This window comes from Paroedura picta, chromosome 1 (assembly GCF_049243985.1).
Source record: "Paroedura picta isolate Pp20150507F chromosome 1, Ppicta_v3.0, whole genome shotgun sequence".
Classification (NCBI taxonomy): Eukaryota; Metazoa; Chordata; class Lepidosauria; order Squamata; family Gekkonidae; genus Paroedura; species Paroedura picta.
The window spans coordinates 116552677-116576466 of record NC_135369.1 but is presented as its reverse complement, the minus strand read 5'-3'; the positions used below and the strand labels follow the sequence as shown (position 1 = coordinate 116576466).

The following is a 23790-nucleotide window of genomic DNA, read 5'->3' as shown; positions in this document are numbered from 1 at the left end:
GCAGATTATCTCCTTCCTGTATCACTTCTCCCTCTCCTGATGGATGTAGAGTCCAGTGTCACCTTTTATTCAAAGTAGGGGATTTCATATGCTCGCACACTTCCTCAGATACAATATCATGGAATGGAAGTAATCAGTTCAAACATATAGGTAGAGCATGAGAATAATTAGCATACTGCATAATAAAAATGGTTAAAAGATTCCAGAGATAAATGGGAAAAAACAACAATTTGGATTTAACTTGTAACTGAATGCATAGGAAACATTTGGCATACAATACATATGCCATATTAAGAAAATAATGGGCCAATAGATAATCAATTGCTGACATCAGTTAGCTGAGGCCTTGCCATTCTGCCCCCTGCCTGTCCGCTCAAGCATGGAAGCATCTTGGGACATCATCTTCTTTGAAGTAGAGCATTTGGCTGTCTCAGTTCACAGACAAGTGAAAACATATATATATATATATATATATATATATATATATATATATATATATATATATATATATATATATATATATATATATATATATATATATATATATATATATATATATATATATATATATTATTCCAAAGTAAATTACATTATACTAGTCATAGTTAAATTACAATTTATTTGTTCAAATCAATTATTCCAATTAAGAGATAGATTAAAATACAGAGGACATTTGGCCTTTCTGAGGGATTGATGAGAATGTAGATTAGCATATGTAGTGAGCTTAAAAACCAAGACCTTTCCTTAAATTACAGTACAATCTACTTGTTTAAATCAATTCTTCCTAATAAGAGAGAAATTAAAATACCGAGGACATTAAGTCTTTCTGAGGGGTTGTTAAGAATGCAGGTTCACATATATAGTGAGTTAAGAAGCCAATGTCCCTGTTGAGTCCTAGGGATTCCATTGTTCTGAGTGTTGAGATAACTTGCATTTCAGCAATTTCCCTTTCCATTCTGATTTTGAAGCTCCTTTGTAATAAAACGGCTACTTTAAGGTCATCTATTCCAGTGGTCCCCAACCTTTTTATCATCAGGGACCAGTCAACGCTTGACAATTTTACTGAGGCCCGGGGTGGTAGTCTTTTGCCGAGGGACGTTGCCGCCACCTAAGCCCCTGCTCCACTTGCGCCCCTCACTTCCCGCCACCCACTGGGGGTGCTGCCAGCATCAGCTGTGCAGTGCCACGCCAAGGGGGAGCCCCAGCCATGGCAGCCGCTGGAGAGCATCAAAGGTGAGCCGGCGGCAGAGTGGCAGGGCAGCCCCCGAGGCTGCTCTATACTGATTCCGATCTGACTCAGTAACAATAATCTTTTTAGGCAACAGATAAACCTATTTCCATAACTGTCAGTAGGATCTGAAAATATTTTTTCTTTACAGATCTGAGGCTGTATTTGAAAGGAATTCCATTTGGATCAAGTCCAAAAGGATGAACATCCCTAGGGGGTTGTTTTTTGTTGTTTTTTCATGTTAGTTCAGCCAAATAAAATGCATTGTCAACTTTATTTTAGTTTTAAGGCGGATACATCTGATCTAGAGATTCATCCTCATTAACTGCTTATGCATGAAACGGGAAGAGAAGAGAATCAACTATACCCAACATTTCCTTCATTTCTTTTAGACTCACCTCTTTTGGCTGAGCAGGATCTAATCTTTCTACAAGTAGCTGCAATTGTTCTTGATTCATGAATGTATAACTCTACAATGCATTGCAAAATACTTGTTAAGTAAATTATATTACGAACTGGAATAAATAAAAGCTTTAATAATTAGCCAATATGGTATTCAATTTTATCTTGCTGAAATATTAAAGGGGCATTTTTACTTAATTAGCCTAACATCTAAACAGATTTAAGGAACAGATATTTAGGGAATTAAAGTAAGAGAATGTAAGATAGGTTGGATCAGGCCAATGGCCCATCCAGTCCAACTCACTTTGTCACACAGTGACCAAAATCTAAGTGCCATAGGGAGGTCCAACAGTAGGGCCAGAACTCCAGAAGCCTTCTCATTGTTGCCCCCCAAATACCAGAAATACTGAGCATCACAGCTCGAGACATGTGTTCCATCTATATCTTGTAGCTAATGGCTAGTGATGCCCACCTCCCTATGACCCTCAAAGAGCTCTATGCACTGCCACCACCAACCAGATAATGATCCCTGTCCCTAAAGAAGTCCGTCTGGCCTCGACCAGGGAAAGAACATTCTCTGTCCTGGCCCCCACCTGGTGGAAAGAGCTCCCGGAGGAGATCAGGGCCCTGATGGAGCTAAAACAGTTCCGCACAGCCTGCAAAAGGTAGTTCTTCCGCCAGGCTGAGATGAACTGTAACCAACAACATCTGCGGGGCCCCTGCTCCCTCCCTCCCAGAAATCCATCAATGAATTCTGCCCCTGGGGCTGCAGCACTGTTATAATTACCATTATCAGTGTTAATAGTGTTAATGTTATGGTTATCTATACGTTATGGGAAAACTAAGTTCCTCGTGTTGTTTTCTACATTTTATGGTAACCGCCTTGAGCCTCAGGAGAGGGCGGCATATAAAAATAAATAAACAAACAAACAAATAAATGTTTATCCAATTCCACATTGAACCTGGCTGTGCTTGTGGTTGCCACCATTTCTTGCAGCAGTGAATTCCAAATGTTAATTATTCTTTGAAGAAATATTTCATTTTATTGGTTCTAAGCTTACTGCTCATTAATTTTATTACACCCACAAGTTATTGCATTGTGAGAATGAAAATAACTTCTTTCTCTGCCTTCTCTATCTGTAACATAAAGCCTGGCTGGGGTGGTGAGAGGAGCTGGGACTCATTGCCTACTTGATTGGCCGTATGTTCAATGAACGGCCAATCAGGTAGGCTGTCCCACCCTTGGCTGCATCCCCCTCCAACTTCTCTCACATTGAAGAAGTGCCAGCCTGCTCGACTGGACTGACTGCTAAAGGTATTTTTGTGTACAGAATGGACAATGTACGACTACTACTCTGTAGTTAATTGGAAGTCGTAAATTGTGAAAGAACTTTGCATGTTCCTTCCTGTTCTTCTATGTTATACGTATTCTGATTTTCAGTGGGGAAATAAAGTTCCATAAAAACCAACAGACATCTAGCCCTTAATCGAAATGTAATGTATTGTATACATTGATTTTTCAATATTTTTAATGACCTTCATGAGCCTGGCAATACAAGAATTTCTCTCAGGTTCCATACACACCATGTATCTCATAATTTTATGTAGGAGGTTATAAATAACTATTTTCCTAAGGGGAATGTGAGGTTTTTTTACAGGCTAAAAATCATAGGCTATGTGTGAGCAACAAATTAGAAGTGACACTGGCACCTCCATGTATTTAAAACACAGAAGTGTCATATTTCTAATGGCAAAGTTAAGGAAAGAGAAGGACCTCTAAAGCTACTTTTTTCTCCAGGGGAACTGATCTCTGAAATCTGGATTGCTGTTTTAATTCCAATAGACCTCCAGTCCCAACCTGGAAGTTGGCAAGCCTATTGTCCTGTCCAGGTTGGCTCTGAAGGTTCTTGCTTTCAGACAAGGAGTAAGGAACAGCTTCAAGTGACACATTCAGAATGCAGGGCTATTGTAAGACAAGCGCTCAAAGATGAAAGAATGTATGCTGGGCTGGTTAAAGCCAACAGATTAGGTTGACTCTACCGCTTTATAAAATAGAAGAAAAATCTGACACAGCTTTAAGAATGACTCTGTATTTAATAGGGTAATCCAACAACTAAGTTAAGAGGGCCAGCATACTACACCAGAGTTTAAATAAGCACAATACTTGGAATTAGGTTTGTGCGTGGCAGCGTCTGAATTGAACAGATGCCGAATTGCGCACCAGCGCCCACACCTCCACCCCGTGGCGCGGTGCTGGCTGCGTCAGACTGGAACGCCCAATTCGGACACCGCCACACACAACTCTACTTGGAATCCTAAGCTCCACCAGCAGCATCAGAGACAAATAACAGTAAGAAGAAAAAAGTCAACAGCTCCAACACCATCCACCAGTCATGATGATGTTCATCAATAATGCTGAATCTGAACAATATTCTGCCTCCAAGATGTTTACCTGTTTTATACAATTGTGTCCCCAATTTATACTAGCTGAATGATAGGATTGCTGTTCAAAAAGCAATCAAATGTCTCTCCAGAACTGAATGAGTCACATCTTTTTCGGCCCTGGCCCCAAACTGATAGAATGAGCTCCCAGAAGAGCTAAGGGCCCTGGTGGAGTTGTCAGCTTTCTGCAGGACCTGCAAGATGTAGTTCTTCCACCAGGCGTATGGTTGAGGCCAGGGCGGGGGTCTCAATGTTACCATCAGGAGATCTCTTAATGTGTGATAGACTCTCGCTCCCAGTGAGAGAGCTTATTTGACTCATGTGTTGAATATGGGGGGGGGGGGCTTTTTTCCTTGATCGCCGTCTTGTTAACGTTTTAAGGATATTTTAGGGGGTTTATTGTGTTTTTATTGTCTTATTCTGAACCGCTGCGAGACAATTGAAAGCTGCGGTATATAAATCAAAGAATAAAACCCAGTATAGGACCATCATGTTTTTCTATTGAGCTCTCTGCCTTGGTGCTGGAGAGATTTTACAAACCACTGGTTTTTACATTCACAATATTCATATATTCTCTTTTTTGCCCCAACAACCTGAAAACCCTTTTTACATCCAGCACCATCCAGTTTTGTCTGCAGCACCACATCCTGTTTTTCATTTTTACAACTGTAGATTGAAGCATTACCATCATGCCTTGGAACAGCTTATTTATTTCTTCTATCCCTGCCAATTCTTGTTTTGAAAATCCAGCCTGAAGATGGGTTCTTGAAAAATCAAAAGCTTGCACACTATTTTGTGATATCCAGTTGGTCCTAATAAAGAACATGATGCAACTTTTGGTTTTGGGCTGTAAAACAGAAACAGCCTGGCATAAAGTGTTGGAAAGACAAAATTATGATACAGATGCTAAGGGCTACGTTATCTTTTTTTGGCCTTCCAACGTTAGAGAGAAACTAGCCCTAGACAGAGAACAGCCACCATTAGCACAGCACAATCTCATCTCTGCCTCTTAGATAACAAAGAGGTATGTGAAAAAAAGAGAAGTACTATAGCAATGGGCCAGAACATCAAGAGCTCATGTGATTATCAGAAGACTGACTGCTGTTCCCCTTGAAATGTTATTCTAAAGACTACAGTATTCATACAGGGATGCCAGTCTCCAAATGTGACAGCTCATCTCCAGGCTACAGAGATCAGTTCCCCTGGAGAAAATGGATACGCTTAAGGGGGGACCCAATGACATTGTCCCTCACTGACATCCCTGTCCCTCCCAGTCTCTACCCCCAAATCTCCAAGAGTTTCCCAGCCTGGAGATAGCAACCTGCCTGACCCCCGTCAAGGAAGACATAGGAATAGTCACATAAATACACATACCCAGAAAGCAGAATTTCTTGAACAGGTACTTTCATCCTACCTGATTAAAGGAAGAATCACTATCAGAACAGTTATCAGTATGGTAACTGCTGTGCTGCTCTGTTTTCACTTTCCTTAGCATCTCTTTAGAGCGCATGTGATCTTCTTCAAATTTATTAATCAGAGATTCAACAACAACCATCATGACATTCTTCAGAGAATGCATCATTTCTCTGTACCTTTAGAGTCAAGGAAATGTTAAAAATAAATATTATAACCGTTCAGAACCCTCAATAAATTCTATTATTGTTGGGCCTCGTAAACAAATAACACTCTCATGTGCCAAGATAGTGCATGATTGGGATAAATAATCTGTGCTTTTGAATAAATTAGTACTTTCATGGGGGAAATAATGTGTATTTCACTGGCTCAAAAGTAACATGCTGCTCCTAACTAAATAAATGACTTATTTAAAAAAATAACAGCCCATTAATTAATTTATAAAAGCAATTAAGAACTGATTAAGTAACAATGTTTGCCATGATGATATTTCTAATTTCCTCTTACAGAACAAAGCTATCTACATATCACTATTACTGTCAAGACATTTCGAAAATTGATCTCATCATTAGAGATTTACTGAAATTCTTACAAGGACTCCTTCGTGTCCATGATGCTTTTGCACTCATATGGTATGTCCCCATTGTCTGTTAGCCATCTGTCAGTTAGCCATCTGACTAAATTACAAGGGATCGCAATAACTTCTTGTTTGGTATGAATTCACAGTTGATTTGTCAGAATTATCTGAATCAATACTATGGATTTGTTTGGATTTTTTTCAGGATTGTAAGTGTTATTATGTGGCACTCTTAAATGTTTCTAGGTATGTGCACTAATTGCACCAGCATGCATGTGGAACTGCTAAGCTCACAACAGCATTCCCATCCCCATATAGGCCAATCTCAAGGACAGATCCATAATAATAATAATAATAATAATAATAATAATAATAATAATAATAATAATAATAATAATAATAATAATCTTCATAACATTACAGTGCATCAATGTTCCATCAATACTCCTCCTCCAGTTTACAGAAATCTATTTTCATTATCTGTTAAACATTTCCATACCATTATTCTTTAACAAGGCAGTGGACATACTGCAATAATAACTAGTTCCTGCAATCACAAAATAAGTTGGAATTTTATAAACAGACGCCACCCCCCACCATATTACAAAAGTCCGGGTTCTGCAACAATCTGCATCAATTTAAGTTTTTTTGGTGAGTGCCCCATATTTGTGCAACAGCTTCCCTGAAGAGGACAGGGAGCTTTTTAACCTCTGGCTTTTCAGCAAGGCTATAAAAGAAAATCATTCCATAAAGCTTTTGAGATAGTCAGATTTGGAGGAAAAACAAATTTCTTTCTGGTTATACATAGGGTGTTTGCAGACTGGTGAGATTAACATACTTTACATCTACTATTTTAAAGTTTAAACTATGTGATCCATAACATTTTATTATATCATGTATTATTTTCCTTAATGGGGAAGGCACTGGCAAACCACCCCGACATGACCCGATACCTTTACCTTTTACCTTTAATTTCCTTAACTGCATAGGGTCCAGGGTGATCAGGTGAATGGGAGACATATAAATACTGTAAATAAGTAAATAAATCATATGCAGGTTCAAGAAACCTCTGGTTACTTGCTGTTATAAACAGAATCCTAGAAGAATGGGATTTGGCATAACTCAGAAAGGCAATTCTTATTTAATCTACATCCTACTAAAATCATTGGGATAGTTTCAGGAAGGCAGTTGTGCTGGATTGCATCCTACTAAATGGGCATTTGCTATGTGGACACAAATGTAACATATAACAGTTCAGAAAATGCCCCCTTGCAGTTTAAAAAACTGAAATACAATCAAGTAAAGTACAAGTGAGAAATGGCAAAGGCAAGTAGCATACAGTATAGCATGGCCATTTCATGCAATTCATTTGCATTTCATCATACAATAAAATGCCTGGTTTTATGGACAATTTCTTGAAGAGTCTTGATGTACTGTAATGCTTAGAAAGATTTTGTGCTGAAAAACTACTTGGTAAAGCATCATGACTGAATTTTACTTAATCAGTTATCAGCAGACCATATTCCCTACTGTTCCCTTTTTATAATCATAATCATGAATGCACAATTTACTCTGCAAACTCTGCATTTTTACATTGCAAATATAATGAGTAAAGACTGTGATACTTCTCTACAGTACCTAACACACTTATTCCTACCAAGCAGCAGAGATACAGTTATTCTGAACAGACAGAATTATCATGGCAGAACTGTGTATGGGTCTTTATTATATTTATAATCTTCATATTCCACCTTTCTCACTGAAACTAAAGGCAGATTACATAAGCTGTTTTTGTACCCCACTTTTTACTACCCAAAGGAGTCCAAAAGTGGCTTACAATCACCTACCCTTCCTCTCCCCACAACAGACACCCTGTAAGGTAGGGGAGGCTGAGAGAGCTCTGACAGAACTGTGACTGGGTCAAGGTCACCCATTTGGCTGCATGTGGAGGAGGAATGGGACTCAAGCCTGGTTCTCCATATTAGAGGCTGCCTGGTGCAAAGGGAAAGACATTAGGGAGAGAGAGAAATTACCAAAAGCGTAGTCTAGATAGGCGGGTAGACGGTGGAGAGGAACTAGTGGCCACAGTACATAATAGCACAAATGATGTCAGGTAATATAGTTCCGTGATCTTGGAGGAAAAATTTATGCTGTTCGGCAGGAGACTCAAGGGCAGGACCTCCAAGGTAGCCTTCTCAAAAGTGTTGCCTGTTCCACATACAGGGCCAGCTAGACAGGCACAAATTTGGAGTCTCAATGTATAGATGAGACAGTGATGTATGGAGGAAGACTTTATATTTGTTAGGCATGGGGATGCTTTTTGGATCAAGCAGGGCCTGTACAAATGAGATGGCCTCCACTTGTCCCAATAAGGAACCAGGATTCTGGAGATTAAAATAAAAAAGGTGGCAAAGCAGTTTTTAAATTAAATCCTGGGGTAAAGCCAGTAGCAGATCAAGTGTCTCTGGTTTGGGAAAGTTCATATCTAAGAGATGATGGGATAACTGGTACTGTTCTAAAGGAAAGTGGATTGGGACTGGCCACTGAAAGGGTAACAATCAATAGTGACTGCCTGACAAGGTTTAAAGGCCATGTCTAATGTGTCTGAGAAATTATAGATGTTTACATATTTATATATATAAATGCTAGATGTGACCAAGGTAAAATGGATGCGTTGGAATCCTTAGTGTCAGAAAGGAACACAGGCACTGTCTGAAATTCTGTCCCTGCTGTTTTCTGGGGTTTGGCTGCTGTCGACTAGATGGGCCACTGGCCTGATCCAACATGGCTTCTTTTCTTTCTGCATCTCCCAAGAAGGTTTTCCCAGAAAAAAAGCAAGGATCGAACTGATATTATGTCATTATGTGTGCATTCAGATATCAAAATACAACATGGTTAAGACTAACTGTGAATAGTAAATTAAGTAATTAAATTCAACCATGTTTTTGCATGATTTCCAGTGAGCCTATAACAAACTGCTCATGAATAAACTACTAAGCAGTAAATCTTACAGATTTATAATGACAATAAACTTTTAGAATAGTTTTGTCAGTAACTATAAAATCAAAATTAAGGAAAACAGTTGAACAAGATGAGTCAATTTTGTAAAACTGGTTTTATATCCTTTTTTTATATCTACTCACTCTTTGGATTCTCGAGTCTTTTTAGTAACATGTTGTACAAGTGTATCATAGCCAGTTCCTTCACCCTGATTTTGGGCAGACGTACATTTTTCCGTTTCTTCTTCTATTACAGAGCCCAGGGTACTACTTATATATTGTCTAAGATATTTCACAAATTCGTAGCTGCAACAAATATTCAGAAATAAAAATTTAACGTGTTTTACATGCTGCATTACATGCTGCAAGATGCTGCATTAAAAAGCATCTTTAGCAGGAGGCAAATTTCCTCTTTGAGTCTATGATCATATAACTTTTCTCATCAAACTACCATTAAAATCTTCAGTAAATTTCTGAAGAAGATTAATAGAGGAACAGTAACCAGGTATTCATCTCCCACTGACCTTCAATGGAATGTGTACTTATCACTCTCTTAAATGCAAAATAAATAAAGTCTATAATGTATGCCATATAATTGCTGCACAAAACACACACAGAGGGAAGCAAAACTTGAAGCCAAGCAATAACTTTTAGACCAGAAGTTAGCCAAAATCTCTCTTTATGCTGAGTTATATACAGGCAAGCAAAGATAGAGGGATTGGAAATATTTTTGCCAGGTTGATTTTAATCAACTGGCTTACCTTATCTATGCAAATTAGCAAAATGGTGCTAAGTAGCAACCAAAAATTTTATTGCAAGTCATGTTTTCAAATTTTCCCATAACTTTATGAGAGTGATAAGCATAATTCATCAAAATAAAATTCTAAACTGTGATTGTTTCTTAATACATTCTAAAGATAGACATTTACAAATAAGCTGACAACATACTGTTACTGTCTACCCCTATATCTGTCAATACCACAATTCCTTCACTAATGACATTAAACAAAACAATGAACAACTTACTTATGAAAGTTTTCATCTGTTTCCTCCAAATGAAGCAGAATCTCTTCTGAACATTCAACTGACGGTGCTCCTGTAATTTTCTCTTTGACACTTTGCAGTAACTGTCTAAGCATAGATTGCAAAACAGCTTCATCTTCACTAGAAAAATGAGACATCTGAAAGGAAAGGAAAGGAATTGTATAAAATTGTATAAATTTTAATCCAAAACTTCATAATTATTTTACATGACCACCAAATATGATAGAAAGGTCAACCTTATGATTACATCTCCAACATTTATTATCACATTCTTTAGACATTTTGCTAATTTGGGCGTGACATACCATCTACAAAACCTGTTGTACCAATTTTCTCTTAACAACTAACAATTCGTACATTTTACCGTTTTGCCCCACAATAATTACCACTCATCCAATGGAATGTTTTATTTCAAATTCTGCATCCATTTGATCATACAATTTTTTACCTGTTCATCTTCAGTTTCATATTTTAACAATAGCTTATAAATTTGCCTTTGTAAATGAGGTTTAGCATGGAATATGATATTTTCAAACTCGGTTAGGGCAGAAGCAGTATCTATTTGCTCTTTAAATTCCACCTCAAACCCAATTGCGATCTGAAAGTATTCAAGCCATAGAATGTCTGCCCTCTTTGTTGTGTGACTCATAGGTTTTAACTTTCCCGTTACAGTCAACAGGTCTTTACATCTAAGATGATTTTCCCATTATTCGCTTGTTTATATTTATTCCAGATGTATATTAACATTAGGATCCAAGAATTTAGGTTCATTTTTTTTCTTGATCTTTTGTGTGGGCCATAAAAGATTATGTAAACCATCTTCTAACCCACACTTCTCAAATAATAGGCTTCTTGAAGTAAGTTCAGTGATCCAGTGTGTTAACCCTGATAACACAGCTGAGGTTTTAAATCTGTAATGCCTTGTCCTCCTCTCTTCTTATCATCGTCAAGGCCTTTGAAAACTATTCTTGGTCTTCTGTTACTTCATATTAATTTATTTATAGTGCTTTGCCACTTATGTAAAATCTTATCCTTGATGTCCAACAGAATCACCTGAAATAACAGATTTAACTTGCGTAGAATGTTCATTTTTACAGTGGCCATTTGTGAAGACCAGGAAAAGTTCATTTTAGACCACCTTTGTAAATCTTCCTGAATTCTCTTCCACATTGGATACAATTATCACCACATTGGATGCAATTATCATCAAATGCATTTTGAAAGTCGTCATCTAAAGTTACTCCGGGATTAACTGCACATCCGTTTTTCCTCTTTAAACTCACTGACATTTGTTCTGAGGTTCCTACTACTATTATTTGAGTTTTCACTCTGTTTATTTAGTACTGTTTTTTAAGTTTATTTACTTAATTTATTTAGTATGGTAAGCATATTGACCAAAGCCTTTCAGGGTATCTAACAATCAATAAAAGTAGTAGATGCAGCCATGAAATCAAACAGCGAATAACACTGGGCCGGAACGCAATGTTCAGCATGAACCAAATATGGAAAAGTAAAGATACAAAATGTCGGCTAGTCAATGCCATTGTCTTACCTATAACAAGCTATGGATGTGAAAGCTGACCCTAAAGAAAGAAGACAGGAGGAAAATAGATGCTTTCAAATCATGGTGTTGGAGATGAATGCTGTGAATACCATGGACAGCCAAAGTTACGAACAGGCCAGATTTAGAGAGGAACAAACCAACTATGCCATTAGATATTACGGCTAAAGCTCATTTACTTTGGACACATCACATGATCAAACTTCTTAGAAAAATCCTTAATGATCAGCATTTGTTGTTAGGTGCAAAGTCGTGTCCGACCCATCACGACCCCACGACAATGATCCTCCAGGCCTCTACCATTCCCCGGAGTCCAATTAAGTTTGCACCTACTGCTTCAGTGACCCCATCCAGCCACCCCATTCTCTGTCATCCCCTTCTTTTTTTTGCCCTCAATCGCTCCCAGCATTAGGCTCTTCTCCAGGGAGTCCTTCCTTCTCATGAGGTGGCCAAAGTATTTGAGTTTCATCTTCAGGATCTGGCCTTCTAAAGAGCAGTCAGGGTTGATCTCCTCTAGGACTGACCGGAGTTCAAAAGCCTCAATTCTTTGACGCTCAGCCTTCCTTATGGTCCAACTTTCACAGCCATACATTGCAACTGGGAAGACCATAGCCTTGACTAGATGCACTTTCGTTGGCAAGGTAATGTCTCTGCTTTTTAGGATACTGTCTAGATTTGCCATAGCTTTCCTCCCTAGGAGCAAGCGTCTTTTAATTTCTTTGTTGCAGTCCCCATCTGCAGTGATCTTGGAGCCCAGGAAAATAAAATCTGTCACTACCTCCATTTCTTCCCCATCTATTGGCCAGGAATTGAGAGGGCCGGATGCCATGATCTTTGTTTCCTTGATGTTGAGTTTCAAGCCAACTTTGCACTCTCCTCCTTTACCCGCATCAACAGGCTCTTTAGTTCCTCTTCACTTTCTGCCATTAGAGTGGTATCATCTGCATATCTGAGGTTGTTGATATTTCTCCCTGCAGTCTTGATCCAAATTTGTGACTCATCTAACCCTGCCTTTCTCATGATGTGCTCCGCATACAAGTTAAATAGGCAAGGCGACAGTATACAGCCTTGCCGAACTCCTTTCTCAATTTTGAACCAATCAGTCATTCCATGCCCGGTTCTCTCTGTTGCTTCTTGACCTGCATATAGGTTTCTCAAGAGACAAATAAGATGCTCTGGTATTCCCATCTCTTTAAGAACTTGCCACAATTTGTTGTGCTCCACACAATCAAAGGCTTTAGAATAGTCAATGAAGCAGAAGTAGATGTTCTTCTGGAACTCCCTAGCTTTCTCCATGATCCAGCGTATGTTGGCAATTTGATCTCTAGTTCCTCTGCCTCTTCGAAATCCTGCCTATACTTCTGGAAGTTCTCGGTCCACATATTGCTGGAGCCTAGCTTGTAGGATTTTGAGCATAACTTTGCAAGCATGAGAAATGAGTGCAATGATGCAGTAGTTTGAACATTCTTTGGCATTGCCCTTCTTTGGAATTGGAATGTAAACTGACCTTTTCTAATCCTGTGGCCATTGTTGAGTTTTCCAAATTTGCTGGCATATTGAGTGTAGCACTTTTACTGCATGTCTTTTAAGATTTTGAATAATTCAGCTGGAATGCTGTCACCACCACTAGCCTTATTGTTGCTCAGACTTCCTAAGGCCCATTTGACTTCACATTCCAGGATGTCTGGCTCCAGGTCAGTAACTACCCCATTGTGGTTATCAGGGATGTTAAGCTCACTCTTGTATAGTTCCTCTGAATAATTTTACCACCTTTTTAAAATCTCTTCTGCTTCCGCGAAATCCCTACCATTTTGGTCCTTTATTATACCCATCGTTGCATGAAATGTTCTCTTCATATCTCCAATTTTCTTGAAAAGATCTCTGGTCCTCCTCATTCTATTGTTTTCTTCTATTTGTTTGCATTGCTCATTTAAGAAGGCATTCTTATCTCTTCTAGCTATTCTCTAGAATTCAGTGTTCAGTTGGGTGTATCTTTCCCTTTCTCCTTTGCCTTTCACTTCCCTTCTCTCCTCAGCTATTTGTAAAGTTTCCTCAGACAGCTATTTTGATTTCTTGCATTTCTTTTTCTTTGGGATGGTTTTAGTTGCTACCTCTTGTACAATGTTGCGAACCTCTGTCCATAGTTCTTCAGGCACTCAGTCTATCAGATCTAATTCCTTAAATCTATTTGTCACCTCTACTGTATATTTGTCAGGGATATGATTTAGTTCATACCTGATTGACCTAATGTTTTTCCCTACTTTCTTCAATTTAAGCTTAAATTTTGGAACAAGAAGCTGATGATCTGAACCACAATCAGCTCCTGGTCTTGTTTTTACTGCCTGTATATAACTTCATCTTTGGCTGCAGAGCACATAGACAATCTGATTTCTGTGTTGACTGTCTGGTGATGTCCATGTGTAGAGTCGTCTCTTAGGTTGTTGGAAAAAAGTGTTTGCTATGACCATTGTATTCTCTTGACAAAATTCTACCAGCCAGTGCCCTGCTTCATTTTGTACTCCATGGCCAAACTTGCCTGTTATCCCGGTTATCTTTTGGTTTCCTACTTTAGCATTCCAATCCCCCATGATGATAAGCACATCATTTTTTTTGTGTTGCTTCTAGAAGGTGTTGTGGGGCTTCATACAACCTGTCAATTTCATCTTCTTCAGCAGCAGTGGTTGGGGCATAGACCTGGATTACTGTGATGTTGAATGGTTTGCCTTGGATTCGAACTGAGATAATTCTGTCATTTTGGGGATTGTATCCGAAGACTGCTTTGCCTACTCTCTTATTGATTATGAAGGCTACTCCATTTCTTCTGAGAGATTCTTGCCCACAGTAGTATACCTGATGGTCATTGTCAGCAGCAAAAGGAAACGTGGTCGCCAAAGGATCTGCTGGCTCAACACAATCAAAGCCGACACAGGGATGACCATGAACCAACTAAAAGAGGCACTGACAGAGGCACATGGAGGACACTTTCCTATAGAATCACCTAGAGTTTGACATGACTGAACGGATGACATCATCAACAATCATGGAACTGTTTTTTCAGGATTCATCAGAATAACAACCACAACATCAGCATAGCTCCACATATTAAAATCCTCACCTTTAATAAGAAGTCCTGTGAGTTCTCCTAAATGTCTGATTTTTGTTGCAATTGCTTCTTGAACAAGAATAAATAATAAAGGGGATAGTGGGCAACCTTGTCTTGTGCCTTTCATGATCTGAATTCTGTTGCATGTAAGCATTCCATTCCCCAAGATCCTACCTTCCTGTTTCGAATACATTTTTGGAATAATTTCAAAAACATCTCCCCATGCTTTTTTGACATCTAAAAAAACCAAGGCAGCACATTGCTGTGACTTGTGTACATAGTCTATTGCATTCAACACTAGGTGGATATTATTTTTCATATGCGTTTTCAGCATGAAACCTGTTTGATCAACATGAACATCATCGCCTATACATCTCTGAAATCAGAATGTATGATTGTAATAGAGTATGAGAACTATGTATGAGAGCTATGGAAGCTTGCTCCCATGATTCTGGTAACACTCTCATGCTTCCATTATTTTATTTAACAGTTGATGTAGCAATGGTGTCACCACATGTATCATTCTTTTATAATATTCAACCAATAACCCATCGGGTCCCAGTGCCTAGCGTGGCTTCATTAAAATTATTGCATCATTAATTGAACAGATACTTTTTGGTTCTTCTGTAAATTTCTTTATAGGATTATCTTTCAGATACTCCAGTTCCTTTCCTAAATTGTCCCCTTTGCTTTCTGAATGATATTTTGAAAAAAGCTTACTAAAATCTCTTGAATATCCTTTTCTAAGAGATGTTCACCTCCTTTGTATTTCAGTCAAGACATGGAAGTTTCATGATTTTTTTTGTAACCTATGTGCCAAACATTTTCCTGGTTTAACCACATGTTCAAAATTCTTTCGTTTTAAATGTCCAAGTTTTTTTGTCATCTCTTCTATTTCAGTATAGTCTCTTTCCAATTATAAAGTTTTGCTTAGATTTTCTTGCCTAGTATTATTCCGCTAATTGCTGTAATTGTTCCTGGATCCTCTTTAAATGTTGCCATTTTTTCCTCTTATCATGACATTTTATCTGATTAGTACCCCTCTCATATAGGTTTAGCTTGCATCTCAAAATGTGGAAATTTTCAGATCAGATGTTTGGTTGATTTGAAAAAATTCTTGCAATTCTTCATATTTCTGCAATCTATTTTTATAGTCAGAATATACTAATTCATCCTCCAACTTCTTATACATACTCTTTGATAGTTTAATTCCAGTTCTAGTGGGTTATAGTCAGCAAATGTGTTAGGTAAGATTTGTGTATTTGCCACCATTGTCAGTAATGATTTGGAAAGCCAACATTGATCAATCCTTAAATTTGAACCACATCTTTGAAGGAAAAAAGTATATTTTTGCTTCTGTGGATTTAATTATCTTCAAATATCAACCAGAGATAATGAATAAGGATTAGAAAACACAGATGGGATTGCCCTGCCTGTCCTTAAACGGATATAACTGCATACAACCCACCCTCCAAATCAGTCATTTTCTCCAGAGGAAGCAATTTCTCTATAGCAGAGCAGCTATAATTCCAGATCAGCAGGGCCATACCTGGAAATCGGCAACCCCAGCCCTCCTTGGACTCGCCTGGCCCAGGAATAGAGAGAGGCTCATTCTGCTGAGCTGCCTTTGCCTGTCACCTCCTGCTCTGGACGGACTGAACAGGGATTTCCTTTCTGCTTCGGAGGTACAAGGATTGGCCTGGGATCTTTTCCGGAGCTGTTTCTCCTCGCACCGCGTCCCCTCGCCCGCCACCCCTTTCAACTCCAGGTGTGCAACAGTCGTAGTCTTGTTTACTCCGAAGTGCGACAGGGCTAGAGACGAAGAACTAGCTCTGCAAGCTTCGGGCCCTGAACTCGGAAGTGAGCTCCAACGAGCTTCCTTGGAGACCTACGAAGCGCCTGGCTGGGCATCCCAGCCGGCTCCTGCAAGTAACCTGGCCCTCGGGAGGCATCCCTAGAGCTTACCTGGGAGCTTTGTTCTTGGGCATGAAGGGCGGGGCTTCAATGGCTGTGTCCCAATAGGCGCTTTAATGCGCGCTGAGAGGTCGCTCTCTGCAAGACACTTCGGTAGCGGTTCCCTCTCTTTGCAGATCGCGGGAGTCCGGAAATCACCCGACGCAGGACCGCTTCCCAGGACCCCTGCTCGGAGTTCCCCGGCCAGCACGGCCCTTAACAACCGACTCGCCCGCGGAGACTTCCTAGCAACAGCAGCCACTGAGACGCGCCATGCAATGCTCCCTGGGAAACGGGGCGGAGGAATAGAGGAAGCCCTAAAGAAGGGAGAGCTGCAAAGCGGCGTATTCTTAGCTGTGGAAAGAGTGGGAAATTACATGCGCTTTAACTCATAGATGGTGGCGTCGGCTTCCACTTTAAAGAAGAGAGTGCATGTGAGATTTGCTTTTGCGTTTGTTCCTTGTGAGTTTGCACAAGTAAGGTAATCCTTAAACTGGTAGGATGCCCTGTGATTTATTATGACAAGAATGCCCATTGAGGAAACTGGGAGATGTCTGAAGGGGGGTCATTGGGTATAATAGGAAGCAAATATGTTGCAGTACTGAAAAGTTGGAAGGAAAACTAGAATTACAGCTCCTAGCATTGTAAAAGGTTAATAAATTAATAAGTGACCTGGGATTGGAATTGCAGATTTTGACAAATCCCTGGGGTGTCACATAAATATGCTGGTAGTGGGATAACAGAGTGGATTGACAGTCCCGGGGACTGGAATCATTGCTGTGGTACTGGAATGACAGTGCCCAAAGTGGAATGACAGTCCACAGCAGCAGTATCCGTGCCTGGGAAAATAGGATAACAGAATGATAGTCTCTGGGAGTAGCATAAATTTACTGTGCCTGGAATAACAGCCCCCAGAGTGAAATGGCAGTTCATAAAACCAGATAAATTGCTCTTCGACTGAAATGGCATCCTCTGGAATTGAATGGTGGTACCTGGGTACTGGAATTGGTGTTCTAGTAGTAGAACATCCTAGATAATTAAGCTTAGGTAGAGTAGGCTGGGCATGTTCTTCATTTATATATATTGAATTTATAGTTTGCCTTTCTCACTGAGACTTAAGACAGATTACACAGGGTGAGTCAATACAATCAACAAGATGGAACATTCAGTAAACAATGCAGTAGGATTTGGTTTTTAGAACCAACCAGAAGTCTAAAAAACAAAACTGAAGCAAAGCATAAGTGTTAACATGACACATTAAGTGTTATCTATGGCACATCATGGACACTTTAGGCTGAACCTGCATTGAGCTTACCTGGGACTAGATGGCCTCTATGATTCTTTGCAACACTACATAATAGGATCTAACTTATGGCAAACTATACACAGTAAGGTAAAGGTAAAGGTATCCCCTGTGCAAGCACCGAGTCATGTCTGACCCTTGGGGTGACGCCCTCTAGCGTTTTCATGGCAGACTCAATATGGGGTGGTTTGCCAGTGCCTTCCCCAGTCATTACCGTTTACCCCCCAGCAAGCTGGGTACTCATTTTACCGACCTCGGAAGGATGGAAGGCTGAGTCAACCTTGAGCCGGCTGCTGGGATTGAACTCCCAGCTTCATGGGCAAAGCTTTCAGACGGCTGCCTTACCACTCTGCGCCACAAGAGGCTCTCAGTAGTCATTGAAATTATTTGCATGAGTGTTTATTCAGAAAATTATTTATTTATTATTTTTATACTGCCCTTCCCTATGGCTCTGGGCGGTTTACATAAAACATATAGAACATTTACAGAGAACAATATCAATATAACTATAACAATATAACAGATATCAATATAACAAATAATGACATACCAGCTAGAACAACATTTCAACAAGCAACTTTGACAAGTCCTCAGTAAGTTCGACCTCTCAGTCGGGGGGGGGGGGGGGGGACCTGTAGATGTTTTGAGTCAGTCGGCATCAAGCAAATACCTGGTGGAAGAGCTCCCTTTTGCTGGCCCTGTGGAATTGTGGAAGTTCAGGCAGGGCCCTGATCTCTTCGGGGAGTTCATTCCACCAGGTGGGGGCCAGGACTGAAAAGGCCCTGGCCCTTGTTGAGGTCCGATGTGCCTCTTTAGGGCCAGGGATCCACAGCCTGTTGGAAGTGGCGGAGCGTAAAGCTTTAAACCCAACTTTAAAAATCTTTACGGTTGCAGCATTATGCAGCTTTCTTAAACTGCATGCAGTTATACCTATGCGGGTTAACTCAGAAGTAAATCCATTTTGTTCACTGGAACTTACTTCCAAGTAAATTTGTCTAGGGTAGTACTGTTAGGGTACTCACGGAGACATTGTGTGGCACGGCAAACGTAAAGGAAGCTATAACTGTTTATTTTTTCACTGAGGAATCTAAAAGCTTCCAAAGACATAAGCTTTCTATATTTAAAAGCATTGTTTAATATTGTTATAATTTCCTCCATTTTGCCACTTCTTTGGTGTTCACCTGCATGATGCAGGCAAGAGACCATTCTTCGTCCTGAATCTAAATATGTTATTATTATGGAGTATTTTTTGCATGTAAATTCCTTTAGACATAACCGGTCCCTTCTTTGCCTTTGCACAAAGAAGAAAGGAAGTGTGTGCTTGCCTAACAAAGCCCGTGTTTGCATATCCTCTAGCAAAAGCAGAATTTATTTTCATTTCTAATGTTAACAGAGCTAAATTTAAATAACAGAAACTTGTAATCATTACCTCCCTTCCAGTGTGATTGGCTATCAACAAGAGTTATTGTTGAATATTTTGGTTGTATTATCAAAATCTGTATACTTCTTAACATTTATTAATTAACATTTTATTGCAATTTTGTTGTGCTGTGCTTCTTAAATAACTACAACTGAGTTTTGAATTAGGTTATATCTGGTTGAATTATCTCTTGGAAAAAGAGTTTTGACTTTTAATAATTCCCAGGATCCTGGAATATCAAAACAGCAGCAAGGATCTATTATCAGAAATATATATAATTATTATATTCTTAAATGAAATCCTTCACACGTTCTGAATGATTACCAGTAATTTAACAAAATAGAATTGTATGATGAATATTAATAGATGAAACATTTTTCGACAGATGGCTGCTCCAAGGAATGTAGAGATGTATTACAATTAATAAATATCATCATGCAGAATTATAACATTGATCATTTATTATATACAACTGAACATTACGCAAATGCCATATCATGTCTAAGAAAAATTTATAGTAATTTGTTGTTTATTCTTAAGGAGATAGATCAGATATTAATAATCTTGTTAATTTTTACTGTGGCTGTTACACTAATGTTTCTGGTGAGTACAGGTACCTCAGTGGGTACAATGCCACAGAGTCTACCCCCCAAAACAGCTATTTTCTCCAGGGGAACTGTAGTCTGGATATGTGGTGTAATACCTGGGGATTTATTTTATTTTATTTATTTTACATTTTTATACCGCCCTTCCATATGGCTCTGTCTTCAGATCCCTCCTGGAGATTGACTTCCCTGAAAGAGAGAGAAGATAAGGAGTTAGGAAGAAAAAGTGGCTTTCTGCTCATCTGTCTGGTCTGCCGTGGTCTTGTTGAATTGACACACAATGGAAAAGGAGTGGGAGGGAAGAAATGAATCTGCTGAACTCCTCCCATTGGTTCCTCCTATTCCCCTCCCTCAGAATTTCCTATCAGAGCCCCGCAAGGTGAACATGACTGGAGGAAGACTGTTGCAAGCAAAAGGATTCAGATATTCAAGCAGGAGAGGACTCTTTTCCAGTGCCACAAAGTCTATTATCGAAATAGAGCCAGGTTTACCAGGCTAAGTAGACTGAAGCCTAGAGCCTCAAAATCTAGATGGCCTCCAGCCAAGGTGTATAATATTTTGACACTGTCATAGGCCTTTCTTACATATGCTGTCATAACACACTACTCTAAACAAACCTTCAGGAATTTTCCTTGCACTCCATTTCAGAATAATACTGTCTTAAACCGGTAACTGAAAACTAGTGTAAGCCAGCGGAGACCGAGAAAAAAATCATCGAAAAAAATTTGCATGATTTATTCCATGTGCTGGTCAGTCTTTAAATTTGGCTGGCCATTTGGCTATTGCTTGCTGCCTTGATGAAGTGAACTGCTTTGGCATTATCCATGAAATGTATACCTTCCTTTCATCCTCCACAAAGAGATGGCCAATTCTAAAATCATTTTTGCAACCTCAATCAAAAGCGCCTTTGTTAAACATTAGGTGGAGGTGCATGGAAGAGCCACAAAAGCTATTTTGGAAAGTTACAGTGTTGTGACTGATGCTCTCAGTCATTTATACTCTGCTGTCCATGGGAAGGATGATGCCAGGCTTCAAGCTAATAGTCTTTTGCAGGAAATGGAAGAACTAGAATTTGTGTTTATGCTGCATTTTTGGACCTGTGTGCTAAGTCATTTTCATAAGGTCAGCAAAGCCATTCAGAAATCAGAACTGTTATTGAGTACTTGGGCAAGTTTGTACAATTCACTTCAGGCTTTTTAAAGCAAAATTAGAGGGGTGGGTTTCAATCACTACAGTGTTTAATAATAAAATCTTATGCATTTTAGAATTGTGAATTATGGAATTTTACACACTCATCATCATTCTTGGCTTTAATCAGTTTTGTTTAAACTATTCTTGGCTCTTCCATCTTCCTTTAATTGTAAGGATGGGTGGGAGATTGGGGGGGCAGGTCTTACAAGTGGAATAGCCTAGGACCCATCTTCATCTAAATCCAGTCATTTTTTTCCTTGGGGAAACTGATCTCTGTAGTCTGGAGATAAGCTGTATTTCCAGGACATCCCCAGGTCCCACTAGAAGGCTGGCATCCCTAGCCAAGAGCTGCTACACCTGGATCCAATGCAAGGACTGTGCACAGCCTGCACAAGGACTCCTTTCTCCCCAGGTTTCCCCTTGCTCTGGCAGCCATTTCTGATCCTGGGAAAAGATATTCTCAGGTCTTGTTAGGATTGCCAACTCCTAGTGGTACTTGGAGATCTCCTGAAGTTACAAGTGATCACCAAATCACACAGATCATTTCCCATGAGGAGAACTGCTGCTTTGCATGGTGGGATTTATGACAGCTGAGATGAATACTTCTTTGCTTTGCTCAGCCAAAGTTTGCTATTTAGCATGCTATGCACAGAAAAATGAAACTGTTTAACAAGGACTTTATTTTATTAGTGATGATGCGATGCACACTGTAATATGTAACCCAGAGTGTGACAGGGAGCTATGGCTAGCTGATATCACTTCCAGGTTACTCAAATCCTGAAGAATATTTCAGGGTTTACTCCACGCTAAAAAGGTTGAAAGGGGCTGTCATAGTTAATCATACCACTTTTTATATTCCCATGTAAGCTCTTCAGACAGACTCCGATTGGTACCCTCTCCTAAGATTGTATGCATAGCAATAGTTAGGCCACGGACTTCTTTCTATGGTAGATTTATTCTTCTAGAATGGCCTTCTCTTGGGGGTTAGAAATCTCCCAGAATTATAGCTGATCTCTGAACAACTGAGATCGGAACCCCTGGAGGAAATGGGGACATTGGAGGGCAGACTGAATGGCATTATACCCTGCTGAGGTCCTCCATTCCCCTCCTCAGAATTTCCCAACATAGAGTTGGCAACCCAGCCTGGGAGATAACATTCACTTTTTGACTATAGAGACTGGACATTTTGTAATTACTTTACAGCCTTGGTGTGGTGGTTTCCTACAGTTGCTGTACGTAGGATGCATAGTTTACTTTGCATGGTTATCTTCAACTACCTAATCATCAAATATAGTAAAAAAAAAAGCAGTCATCAAAAAAGTAGATGCATCTGATTTTAAGTGTGTTGCTATTTTAGTTAAAAATCTCCCCCCCTTTCATTCTATGTAATTAGATGCTGTGCACTTCCATTTCATTTTCTTACTAAATCATGGAATAATTATATTGATTCTGTATTTTATTCATTATTTCATGGTTTATGTACCTTATGGTCCTTTTGGATATTAGATTGCACATAACTCAATTTAATATTGTCACTGATTTTTATCACTTTAACAGATGTCTGCATTGTATGTGGAGTTATAAACCAAATATGAGGAGGAAAGTTGTTTTTCTTCTCTAATATTTACTGAAGGAAGAACAAAACATAGCAAATATTCTGTTTTCAGAAAAATCTATTAGCCACATGTCACAAAAAGATCTAGAGAAGAAGCCATGCTTCAACAGCATATCCCATATAGGGGTCCTTGAAAGAGATGATGATCATTTTATGGGTATATTCTTGGTCATGGGAATTAGTATTCATAAAGTTATGGAGGAATTACATTATCAAGAGTAAATAGTCTTGTATACCACACACCCTTTTTCAACAGGTAAGTAGTGAGTGGAGATAGATTTTGATTAGTAATCCCCAGTATGCTGCCCACCAATGTAATTTGTAAAGTCTGTATGTTTCTTCCCCAGAACAAACAACCAATCTTGGGTCTCCTCTACTTCATTGGATTTAGAGATGCTTTTAAAAACCCAAGGAGGAATTACCCTTCAGCCAGTAGGAAGCACCCACTAAGAAATATATGCCCCATCAAAGAAGGATGCTTGGCTTGGAACTGTTGTAGGCAATACAGCCAGTGACTCATATATTATGGAAAAGGTCAAGACAAATCTCTTGCATTGTTTTCATTAATCTTTTAGTAGAAAAGGCAACCTCAAGAGTGGAGTAGACAAGCCTGTTTCAAATGTGTCTTCCTCAGTACAGTTTCATTAGACATTTGACAGATCAGAGCTGTTGCCAAGAGAAGACAGGGGAATTGCTTAAAAATTGTGTTGACTTTAATGAAACTGTACTGAGGAAGGAAATGTTCAAAATAGGCTTGATGTGTTGGCATGCACTACAACATTAAAGGAAGCAATGCAAGAGACTTGTCCTGGCCTTTTTCATATATATGTCACAGAGTTCACATTGTATTGCCTACATGAGTTCTTTCTAGGAGCAGCAAGTCCCCTAATGAGCCAGTCAGGATACTGGAGGAGATTATTTGAAAAGCATCAGG

At 39.3% G+C, this 23790-nt stretch overlaps 1 protein-coding gene across 6 annotated transcripts in view; it reads right to left on the bottom strand.

Moving 5' to 3' along the window:
- The window catches only part of TBC1D32 (TBC1 domain family member 32), a 94843-nt gene extending 77860 nt beyond the window's left edge, over positions 1-16983 (bottom strand). The window contains exons 1-5 of one of the 6 annotated variants that reach the window (XR_013224900.1): positions 16735-16982; positions 10088-10242; positions 9206-9367; positions 5487-5664; positions 1627-1698 (exon numbers count right to left, since the gene is read on the bottom strand). Coding sequence is in view for 5 of the 6 variants with exons in the window: in XM_077300757.1 (XP_077156872.1) it covers positions 1627-1698; positions 5487-5664; positions 9206-9367; positions 10088-10242 (567 nt within the window). In the remaining variant the exon portion in view is untranslated. Of the gene's footprint in view, positions 1-1626; positions 1699-5486; positions 5665-9205; positions 9368-10087; positions 10243-16734 lie in introns of all 6 variants that reach the window. The other 5 variants (XM_077300757.1, XM_077300749.1, XM_077300722.1 and 2 more) reach the window with 5 other exon arrangements.
- Positions 16984-23790: the final 6807 nt, after the last annotated feature.